Source organism: Jaculus jaculus, chromosome 4 (assembly GCF_020740685.1).
Source record: "Jaculus jaculus isolate mJacJac1 chromosome 4, mJacJac1.mat.Y.cur, whole genome shotgun sequence".
NCBI lineage: Eukaryota > Metazoa > Chordata > Mammalia > Rodentia > Dipodidae > Jaculus > Jaculus jaculus.
Window position 1 is genome coordinate 22,654,609 of NC_059105.1, and position 12,233 is coordinate 22,666,841.

A 12,233-nucleotide genomic window follows, 5' to 3' on the forward strand; every position below is an offset into this window, starting at 1 on the left:
TTTTGCCGGGCATGGTGGTGCACACCTTTAATCCCAGCACTTGGGAGGCAAAGGTATGAGGATCACTGTGAGTGAGTTTGAGGCCACCCTGAGACTACATAGTGAATTCCAGGTCAGCCTGAACTAGCGTAAACCCCTACCTCCAACCCCCCCCAAAATATAATAATAATAAAAATAAAATAAATAAAAGCAAGACAAAACAAAACAAAATGCTGCTTAGAGAAAGAAGTGAATCTGAGATCAGGAGGTCAGATATCCAGAGAAAAGAGATCAGAGATCAAGAATATCAGAGATCAGTACATCTGAGATCAGAGAGCAAGATTAGAGATCAGGAAGATCAGGTAAGTGAGGAAAGTGTGAAACAGTGAGATTACCCATTTAAAGAAAGGACTAAATGTTGAGACTCGAGCAGAAACCTCAGAATGACTGAGGAGAACCATGAACATCTGGGTGGTGCTCAGGAGAACAATGAATGTTCTAGATGAGCCGAGGGGTACCAGACACATGTAGGGTGCACTGAGGAGACTCCATGAGCACCCTGGTGGAACCCATCTTCCTGCCTGTGTGAGTTGATGGTGGTGAGGTGAGGTCTAAGGGACCTGCTGGGTAATATCTTAAGGTCTGACTGAACAAGTCACCATCAATGGTCATGGAGGACACGTCCATGTGAGCTTTGACATGAGAGCCTGGAGCTGCGGGCATTTAGTTACTGGGAGCACAGGGCAGAATTTATGGGCTACAGAAAGGCAAGGCAGGCTGGAGCAGCCCAGCTCTGCTGCAGGCTTGCGGAAACCTAACAGGACCTGCAAAAATAAAGGCACAACTGTGTGCCTGCAACAGACCACATGAGAAAGATTATGAGATTATACTGTCTACTGATGCTGTAGCCATGGCATCATCATAGTGTAACACATTCCTCATGTTTTCAAGATGACATGGTGTAAACACAGCAGTCAGGTAAAGCTCAGCAATACGATTACGTGCACATTACCTGATAATGCATGACTGCTTTTCTGCTTTGTGTATTTGCTATATACTATAATCTTGCCACTCTTTTACTTGTGAAACACATTTCCCATAAGTCAGTCTGCCACATGGTGCTGGCTGCCACCACGCACACTTGTGCTTGCTGCACCTCTCCATTGCATCGTTTTCTCCTGTGCTTGATCAACTCTTTTACTTTGTTCATAGAGGTCTTGGGAGCAATAGACTAACACACAAACACACACACACACACACACACACACACATGCACACACACAAGCACATACACACACACCCCTTGGAACCCAGGTGTTTAGGAGGTTTGTGAACATCCCAGAGCTTGTTCACAAAGGAGGAATTTGTTGTAACAGCTCATTTCTCTTGGGTGTCCCTGTGTTAAGGTGTTAATTAACAAAGGTCTGCAAGAGCCTGAAGGCTATTCACTTTTCACCCAGCTCAGCTGCTAGCAGAGGATTTGCAGCTCTTTTCTGAAGGTAGGTGCATAAGGAGAAGAAAATTGGCACAAGACTCCCGAGAGCAAGATACCTGAATGGATTCCAGTTTCACTCGGAAGAGACAGCCGACCTGAAACTGACTATTCTAAACCAGAACTGGCAAATGCTGAGGGCAGGCATGGAACTGTGAATCAGGCTGGCAACTGGAACACTGGGCTTTGGTATTCTGGGCAACTGAAAACCCGGGTGATTATCCAGAACTAACGTGCTTGCATTTCGCTGGTATACTGCAACATGCTTCTGACAGGGTGATGGAGGTGTAATTGACATGCACAGAAATGCTCAGGCTTTAAGGTACCACCTGGTAAGTTTTGACCCATGTGAATATTCATGCAACTATCACCAGGAGGAAGAGCCAGAAGCTCACAGAGAGGAAGGAGCAGGCATGTTCCTGTCTGTATCGCCCCCACTTGTCTCCTCACAATCACCATAGAATTCATGCAGGGTTAAGTCCCTCCTTTAAGCACTCCTTTCATGTAAAACATCCCCCATTAAGTAAGATATGAGAAGGAAAACTTACAAATTGAATCCACTTTGAGTCTGAGAAAAACCATCATATGCTGCAAAATGGTATTTATAGGAAAGGATAGAACTCCCTCATCAAAAGCTTGTAACTGCCACATCAAACATTCCCAAGGAAACTTTGCTGTAACACTTGACTGTTGTTCAGGGCGTAGAGTATTAGAAATCCACAGTAGCTGAACACAAGAGAAATATCTCACAACCGCTCTGGATGCTCAGCTTCCAATGCCACTCACAAGATTGTTGACAGGACCTAGTGACTGGCAGCCGAAACAAGGCCCCAGATTTCTTGTCCTGTGGACCTCCCCACTGGGCACAGACAACATGACTGCTGATGTCTGAGCCAATGGGAGGAGTCAGTGAGAAGGTGAGGGAGGAGCTAGTGGGAGGTAACCCCATCACTTTTACCCCATCATTTTCTTCTGACGTGTTTCACTAGGTGTAGATGGCACCAAGGGAAGGGTTACTGTCGGGCATCTCAGAGCCTGCCACACACACAAAATCTTTCATGTAACCTTTCAAGAGAAAGTTTGACTTTTCTGTTTCTCAGCATGAGCTCACCAGTGTTGGGGTTGAACATTTAGGGAGCTGATGTCACTGGGACTGATCATGACAATCTGCCCCTTCCCTTCCTCCCGAAGCAAAACTGCTCCACGTAAGTTACCTACAAAGTGTTTGTTCTCTCCTGTGCGGAACCAGGAGCTCTTGAAAATGAGTCTTAGGCCATTTAGCATCTCACATAACAGCAGCAAGGGGATAATTACTACATGAAGAGGACTGGGGCCTTGTCCCAGAGCCCCTACAGGACCCATCATTTTAAGAAGTCTTGGGGCCAGGTGTCTCACCCTGGAATGCACAGCTGCCTCCCAAGTTAACAGGGCTGAGGACCCAGACTCTCAAGCCTCTTATAAGCAGCATCCTGCTGGTCGCCAAGGGAAGGATGAGACCTGATTGTTGCAGGGTTCCTTGGTTTCTGGTTACACCTGGCTGTGGAGTCTTACTGTTGTGGGGGTGTCACCCTTCCATCACATTCCATTTTTATCTAGTCTTAGGAGCAATATGTGGACTGTATTTCCACATTTAAAAAGACACCAGAAACAATCTCACTAAAGAAATGAATTAATTTCTAAGTGGATTCACTATTTTTAACACCAAGGCAAGTAATCTCCTGACTCTATGCTGTTATGTGCCTGTGTTCAAGTACACATGCCTGGTGAGGTGACACATGCCTGTAAGCCCAGAGCTCTAGAGGCTGAGGTAGGAGGACTGCTAGAAGTTCAAAGACAGCCCAGGTCACCAGTGGGATCTTGTCTTAAAAACTCCTGGGAGGAGGCTGCGGTACCTGCACTCGATGAACCACTGGCGGATCTGGTGCTGGAGGCTCTCCCTCATGTCTGGGCCCTCCATTATCCTCAGGTCTTCCTTGATGGTCACCAGGGCCTCTCTGTAGTTCTCCTCATGCTTGATCTGCACCTCATTCCGCAGGCGAGACACATTTTCTGCCTGGATTATTGTAGCACTGACTTCATTGAAGATAGAAGGTGGATTCTGAAAACAGGCCAGAGAGTGAGATCCTGAATGTCAGAGTGGGTGAAACCGTGAAGGAGTGAGGAAGAGTGTGCCAGTGTGTCTGGAGTGTCCTGCCAAAGGCTCAAGGTCAGAACCAGCAGGAATGTCTGAGGAGCTCACTCACCATCAAGGGGGAACTGAAACCCATATATTCAGTGCTTTGGTGTAGACCCTGAATGTCCACCAGAGACCCCCATGTTGAAGGCTGGGACTCCAGAGAAAAGCTGTTGGGAGGGGTGGAGCTCTTTGGACATGGGGGCTAGTGGAAGTTTTTAAGTCATTAGGGGTGTATACTTGAAGAGGATTTTTGTACTCCAGCCCCTTCCTCTTCCATCTATGCTTCCAGATCATGAGGCAAGTAGTTTCTGTCCACCATGTGCTCACACCATGGTTCTGCCTCACCACAGGCTCAAAGCAGTGCAGCCCATTGATCACGCATAAGAATTCCAAAGCTCTTAGGCAAAATAAACCTTTTATCATTTTTAGCTGATCATCTCAGGTATTTTGTTACAGTGACAGAAAACTAACAAACTTAATTATCCTTAAAAACCTTTCACAGTAAGAAAAGGTAAAGCTTTAACAAATCTCTCTGATCAGCAAGCAAGGTAGATGTTGTGGTTAGAATGTGAATTGTCTTCCACCATACAAAATCCTTAGGAGATGGAGTCCTGCTAGAGAAAGTGGTTCAACTGAGGGTGGGCCCTGAGGTTTTATAGCCTGTACCAACTTCCTGTTCGCCTCTGCTTCCTGACTGTGGAGGTGATGTGACCATTTGTCTTCCTGTCTTGCTGCCACTGCCTTCCCTACAGTGATGGAGTGGGTCCTCTGAAACCATAAGTTGAAATAAACCTTTTCTTCCCTCTCTCCCTCTCTCCTTCCCTCCCTCCTTCCTTCCTTCTTTCCTTCCTTCCTTCCTCCCACTGCTTCTTGTCAGGTATTTGGTCACAGCAACGAGGGGGTAACTAATGCAGCTGTGAGGCATCCCACAAGCCCTTAGCAGAACACAGCACCTACACAGGCTTGTGTAGAAATGAACCTCAAGTCACTATATAACAAATCACTGTTCTTCTGAATCCCTGGGGAAGCAAAATCAGAGGGAATGTTTAGCCCACAAGGCAGCAGGGAGCAAGGCCAAACTGTCTGTCCATCCAGTACCACATTGGAGGATTGCAGGGATGAGGGTAAAGGAGGTGGGCAAAGAAACGGGCTGAGGCTAGTGGTTTCTTGAATCCTAGCTATAGGATTACATTGGAAACAAACATTATCAAGGCTTAAATGTCATTACTTCTGAGTTATTTTACGGGATCCTGCCACCCACACTCTTGGGATTACTTATGTCTGCTGTAGCCCTGTTGTGGAGTATAGCTGTGCTGCCAAGAGTAAACTCCCAACTGAGCTCAGGGAAGCAGCTCCAGTCAGCCACAGTGAATATATCTGCACCACAGGAACTGAACAAATACTGTGGACCAGGGCTTGGTTTCATCATTTCGATGAAACTTTGGAGAGTGACAGTGAAAATTTAAATAATGTAGGTTAACACAAAAGTGTGCCAAGTATCAGTTATGTCATACATTCCACAACTATTGAGAAATATCCCTCCCAGCCACGTTTGGATTCAGCCAGGAGGTGCATAGTTTTAGAGCATGGAGAAATGAGGTTCTCACAAATATTCACAAACATCTTCATCTTACTCATTAACTAAAATGCAAATAGCAATTAACAGACAGATACATCAGCATTATGTTCATTTGTGAGTTCTGACCATGGGCTGACACCAGAAAATGTTCAGTGAGACTCAATGACGATATGAAATCTGCCACAGAGAATGGTTGTTTCTTTATTTGTGAGTTGTGTGCACACATGTGTACATCATCATAGCAAGCTTATGTGTGAATACATCTATGGGTTACTTTCTATCATTCTGACCAAAATGCCTGATAGAAACACTCCTGCCACTAGCCTCAGGGGGCTGCCACGCTGCCCTCTATGATGGGCTACTTTCTCCTCCCCCCATCTAGAAGCCACAGTGAACCCTGATTCCCTTAGCTACTTCTGGTCAGATGTGATAGCAGTAACAAGAAGATCAAGAAATGCCGTGGGCATCTCTGCTGTGTCTGATGAGCAGCTCCACCACGGTGCGCAGCTGTGAGGTGAATCGGCTCCTGTCTGTACTGCCTCTCTCCTTGTTGAAGCTCACTTTGGCCTCTGGAGGTGGAAAGGAGAGGGGAGAGGACCACCAAGCAGGTGGGGGAGCGGCATCTGCGTCCTTCCCCGGGCACCCGGCTGCAGAAGGCCACAGCAAGGGGCAGCCCCGTGGATCACGCCACGCTGTGCGGTTCCTGTGGGCGCATCCATGCGTACTTCTCGATATAGACATTCTCTCGAAAAAGCACATTTGGGTCATTTGCAGCTCCCTCCTCTAGTTGTTTTTGAATTTAAAGGTTCTAATATATTTCCATGATATGCTAATGAGTAGCTTGTCGTTTGGGCTAAAACATCTTTTCCTCTATTGCAACTTTGGTCATCTGGAATTTGAATTTGTTAACTCACCACATAAACAGTAACTCATTTAAAAATAAATTACGAATATTAAAGGGACCCAGAGAAAACGAGATTGAAATGCATGTTAATGAAGGCTTCCCATGTGAACAAACCATTATATCTACCAGCTTCCCACAGTTAATGACCCGGAACAGGACAAAGAAACCTACATTTATAGCAAGGTCTTCTGTCAGCAAAAATATACACATTAATAATCGATGCTGCTGTAGAACGGGGCATAATGGGATGCTTCTGAGCATGTGAGAAATAGGACTCCATGCTCCATTAACTTAGAATGCTTAGCTAATGTTTGATGGGCTTTGTCTTTAAAAATCCTTGTTGAAATTAGTAAGAGAAAATGGACATTTGTCCAAATGAAAATCTCTTCAATTTATCAGCCCCAAATATACTTGCCAATAAGTGGTTTTGTGCTTGGGACTGTGTGGATGAGCTCCTTGCTCTGTGGCGGGTGGTGCTGGCTAGAGCGGAAGGGAATGATGACAGCCAATGGGATTCAGCAGCTGATCGCGCACATGCGCACCAGCGCTCTTGGGAGGAGCTTGCAGGAGCTGTCCCTCCCCCCATTACCCAGACTCTTGATTTGTGTTGCGGGAGGCCTCAAGCTGCAGAGTGCCTGCTGCTTGGTGTGTTGCTGTCAAGATGTACAAGAAGGGGGTGTTCCACCAGCCGTGTGTCCCTGCCCCACCGTTTCATTGCAAAGTGATGCCTCTATTTAAGGTCTGTCTTGATGCAAGCACACCTGTTCGCTGCCTAGACCAAGAGGGGAAAGTAAAACGGCAGGGGAGAGAACCAACCGATGAACTTTGTTCTCAGGAAGTAAGGGTGAATCTTCATTACATGATCCATATTTGATTCGATTTTTTTAGTTTTTAAAATTTATTTACTTACTTAAGAGAGAAAGAATGGACACAGAGTCTCCAACCACTGCAAATGTACTCCAAACACATATGCCACTTTGTGCATCTGGCTTTATGTGGGTAATGGAGAATTGAACCCAGGCCAGCAGGCTTTGCAAGCAAATGACTTTAACTGCTGAGCTATCTCCCCAGCCCAACATTCATAATTTTACCAACTACCAAAGAATGACTTTTAGCCTGTTAGGGCTGAATTCCTTTTTAAAAAATCACTATTTTAAAAATGTGTGGGCAGGGGATGTGACTCAGCACTTAAAGATGTTTTCTTGTGAAGCTCGCTGGCCCAGATTCAATTCCCTGCTACTCACATAAAGCCAGGCGCACCAAGGAGCACATATGTCTGGAGTTCTTTTGCAGTTGTAAGAGGCCCTGGAATGCCTACGCTTTCTCTGTGTTTCTCTCTCTCTGACATAAAAGTATAAAAATATTTTTTAAAATTGCTTACTTAGAATCAAGAAGAACAAAAAAAAAAAAAATGCAGGTTCAGTCGGCTTCTTTCATGCCTTCCTTTCTTTGACCATATATTTAAGTTAACACTTCAAAGGTACTTAGGGGCTCCCTGCACAACGATTAGTAGGTTATTCCTCACAATGGCCTTAAGCAGTAGAGAGGATATTACCTTCATTGGGTATATGAGGAAGTGGAGGCATAGAGAGTTCAAGAGCTCATCCAGGAAGTGGTCAGACAGTTTCCTGCAGTCTGTCCTTGTCTCTGCTTTGCTGTCTGTCTTGGCTGATTCTTCGGCTTGTTGTACTTCAAACTATCATGCCTTGTAACTGTAACTGCTACTGCCTTGCAAAGTGGTTTTTTACACATTTTACTTTCCCTGTCTAGCACATGACACTGCCTGTGTTCCTGGGGTTCATCAGAGCGGTGGCAGAACCCTTCTTGACCTTTTCTAGCCGAGAGAAGTAAAGAAGCTAGCAGTCTGATAAGCAAATTTGAGTTATATATTGTGTATGTAACCCATGGTCGTAAGACATTAGAAATACACAACAGTGAACCCTGTGTGGTGCTTAGAGCTGACTACTGTTCAAAGTCTTTGCTCAGTTTTCGATGTACAGAAACAGTGGCTCCAACACTGCATCATGTGAACAACACAATGTTGGTTTTTGGTTTGGTATTTTGGTTCCCATCACTGTGATTTTTCCCCATGACCTTCGATCCTTCCAGGCACATGGCTTGTTGTTGCGGTTTCCCTTTGCACTGTATTGCTTTGATGACTGTAATCTGAATCAGATCTGAAAGAGGTCCAGAATAAAATACATTTTGATATTTAAAAAATAAGAAGCCAATGTGTCCCTGTGTCATGCGCTATAAGCAGATACAATCCCAGGCAAGCTGGTCAGAGTTCTTGCTTGGCCCAGTGTCCTGTGTTGTGTGAAGGGACTTTGGCCCTCCTAGAGATGAAAGGAGACAAACCTCTTGCCTAGAGCACAGATGAGGGACATGGGGGTCAGGAGACCAAAGGGAGGACAATATGTTGTCATTTATTCTCTGAAGACCTGGGAACCCAGGAAGAAGAAATGATAAGAATACCTGAAAAAGATTTGAAATCAAACTCAAGTGTCTCAGGGAAATAGAAAGCCCAAATCTATTTGATTGTGAAACAATGGTGATTTTTGCCTGTTTTTCAAGTGGATTACAAAAAAAAGGGGGGGAGGTTCTCACACTGTAGCCCAGGATAGGACGAACTTTTACTGTAGCCCAGGCTAGGATGAACTTTCTCTGTGACCCAGGCTGGGATGAACTTTCACTGCGACTCAGGCAGGGATGAACTTTCTCTGTGACCCAGGCAGGGATGAACTTTCACTGTGACCCAGGCTGGCGTTGAACTTGTAATACACCTTCTTCATCTGCCCAAGTACCGCAGTACAAGCATGACTCCCCAAGAGTTGCCAAGGTGGACCTCTGAGATCGTTAAGACTCTGCAGGGTGACCTCATCACCAGACTTCTGTCAGTCTGGCAGGGCAGCTGTGCTGGGAGCAGGTGGTCACTGGCTGCCTTGTGCAAACTCTCTTCTGGGGTAGTCCTATGTGGATTCCTACCTGCCACGTTGAGCACCCCAGACTGTCCCCTGAAGGTAAGTACACTAGTTAAGGTAAGGTAGATTCAGCTCTGTGGGCCTTTCCAGATCAGACATGCACAGTTGAGTTTCCAGTACCCAGACACAGTAGGCTATGACAACAGAAGCCGTGGTATTTTCTATTTGGAGACTGTTTGGAATGTGTTTTGTACAAGGACTTGTTTTGAAGTAGTCTGCATTTTTGTGAGTGGCAAGTGCTGTTGTTCAGATCAGCCATCTGGAAAATGTATCTTGTCACCCAAGATGACATCTTCCTAGCTGTTACTTCATGACACAGGCCACACTGACGAAGGGGAAACTGAAGCTCTGGGGGGGGGGGGGTTGCGACTTGGCTCCAGCCCTGTCCTCGGTATGATGTGGAGCTGGGCTTTGGACCTACCCCATCCACCTCTCTGGCACAAGTACCTGAGTTAGAGCGTACTTTTCTCTCAGCAGCTGACACCAGCACCACTCAAAACTGGGGTACCGCTACCTCATGGCTGAGACCTGCCACTCAGAGAAAGTGATTTTAAAATTAATAGAGCAAAACAAAAACTCCAAATGAAGTCTTTCTGTCCTTCCTTCCTTCCCTTCCTTTTTCTTTTCTTTCCCTCCCTCATTCACCCAGTCCTTCCTTTCTTCCGTTTTGGCTCTTCTCAGATCAAACCTGGGGCCTTCTCTGTTCTAAGCAATCACTGCTACTGAGCTCCAACACTAGCCCAGAAAATCAGTCCCCTAAGAATCTGTTCATCTTTCATAAACTGTCAGACTTCCTGTGTAGCAACGACGATGACTGATGCACAAAACCCAGCTAGACTGCTCAGCTCTGGGAGGACAGGATAGATGTAAAAAACTTCTGTCCCACGGCTTTTGTTCTCTTTGTTTTGACAGAAGCTCCCAAGCAGGGTCCTGGAGTCCTGGGTCTGTATCAGGCTGAGCGTGCACAGAGAACATGGAGTCCCAGGTCTGTATCAGGCTGAGTGTGCACAAAGAACATGGAGTCCTGGGTCTGCATCAGGCTGAGTGTGCACAGAGAACATGGAGTTCCGGGTCTGTATCAGGCTGAGTGTGCACAGAGAACATGGAGTCCCGGGTCTGCACCAGGCTGAGTGTGCACAGAGAACATGGAGTCCCGGGTCTGCATCAGGCTGAGTGTGCACAGAGAACATGGAGTCCCGGGTCTGTATCAGGCTGAGTGTGCACAGAGAACATGGAGTCCCGGGTCTGCATCAGGCTGAGTGTGCACAGAGAACATGGAGTCCTGGGTCTGCATCAGGCTGAGTGTGCACAGAGAACATGGAGTCCCGGGTCTGTATCAGGCTGAGTGTGCACAGAGAACATGGAGTCCTGGGTCTGTATCAGGCTGAGTGTGCACAGAGAACATGGAGTCCCGGGTCTGTATCAGGCTGAGTGTGCACAGAGAACATGGAGTCCCGGGTCTGCATCAGGCTGAGTGTGCACAGAGAACATGGAGTCCGGGTCTGTATCAGGCTGAGCGTGCACAGAGAACATAGAGTCCCGGGTCTGCACCAGGCTGAGTGTGCACAGAGTCATGGAGCCCTGGGTCTGTATCAGGCTGAGTGTGCACAGAGAACATGGAGTCCTGGGTCTGTATCAGGCTGAGTGTGCACAGAGAACATGGAGTCCTGGGTCTGTATCAGGCTGAGTGTGCACAGAGAACATGGAGTCCTGGGTCTGTATCAGGCTGAGTGTGCACAGAGAACATGGAGTCCCGGGTCTGTATCAGGCTGAGTGTGCACAGAGAACATGGAGTCCCGGGTCTGCATCAGGCTGAGTGTGCACAGAGAACATGGAGTCCGGGTCTGTATCAGGCTGAGCGTGCACAGAGAACATAGAGTCCCGGGTCTGCACCAGGCTGAGTGTGCACAGAGTCATGGAGCCCTGGGTCTGTATCAGGCTGAGTGTGCACAGAGAACATGGAGTCCTGGGTCTGTATCAGGCTGAGTGTGCACAGAGAACATGGAGTCCTGGGTCTGTATCAGGCTGAGTGTGCACAGAGAACATGGAGTCCTGGGTCTGTAGCAGGCTGAGTGCACACTAAGCTACCTGTAGGGCCTCAGTAAGAACCTTGCTTAAAGCATGTCCCAGCATGTGCTAGGAGTATTTGTTAGTAAGAAAAACAACTGAATTTATTGTGCCCACAGCAATATAAAATGGTTGTTTTGTAGTAGAATCTGAAAACAAACAAGGTTTTACGGTGCTTTTAGGGTTCAGTTGATGCCTGTAGAAGTGACAAGCTTTCCTCTGTAATGGGTGTCCCCAGCATTCCTCATTATCACAAGAACGACAATAGCTTCAGGGGAACATAAAATACTCCATGGTCAGGACTGCAGGAGAAATTGTGTAAAGGGTCCACAGGCGGGAATGCACTGCCATCATTAAGTTTCCTTCCACTGGATTCAAGCCATTGGCTCTGCCAATTAAAGCCACTGCACATGGGCTCTTAGCCTGCTCATTATTTTCCTGCAAAGACTTTAGAACATAAATATTTAAAATGGTGAGTGCCAAAAAAATATTTACTTAGCATTGGTAGAGAAACATGTAGTCAGGGGTGTAACTTGAAGTCAGGTGTGTAAAATGTAGTCAGGGGTGTAGCATGTAGTCAAGGGTAGAGCATGTACACAGTGGTGTAGCATGTAGTCAGGAGTGTAACATGTAGTCAGGGTGCAGCATGTAGTCAGGGGTGTAGCATGTAGTCAGGAGTGTAACATGTAGTCAGGGTGCATCATGTAGTCTGGGGTGCAGCATGTAGTCGGGGGTGTAGCATGTAGTCAGGGGTGTAGCATGTAGTCAGGAGTGTAACATGTAGTCAGGAGAGTAACGTATAGTCAGGGGTGTATCATGTAGTCAGGGTATAGCATGTAATATGGGGTGTAGCATGTAGTCATGTTGTAGCATGTAGTCAGGGTGCATCATGTAGTCAGGGGTGTAGCATGTAGTCAGGGGAGTAACATGTAGTCATGGGTGTATCATGTAGTCAGGGGTATAGCATGTAGTCAGGGGTGTAGCTTGTACTCAGGAGAGGAGCATGTAGTCAAGGGGTAGCATGTAGTCAGGCATATATCATGCATTTGGGATGG

At 46.6% G+C, this 12,233-nt stretch overlaps 1 protein-coding gene across 1 annotated transcript in view; it reads right to left on the reverse strand.

The window, feature by feature from the left end:
- Iqca1 (IQ motif containing with AAA domain 1) overlaps nt 1–12,233 on the reverse strand; it is a 164,603-nt gene that overhangs the window by 126,590 nt on the left and 25,780 nt on the right. Inside the window, exon 6 of the mRNA XM_004662272.2 lies at nt 3,364–3,569. Within this exon, the coding sequence (XP_004662329.2) occupies nt 3,364–3,569 (206 nt within the window). The remainder of the gene's footprint in view (nt 1–3,363; nt 3,570–12,233) is intronic.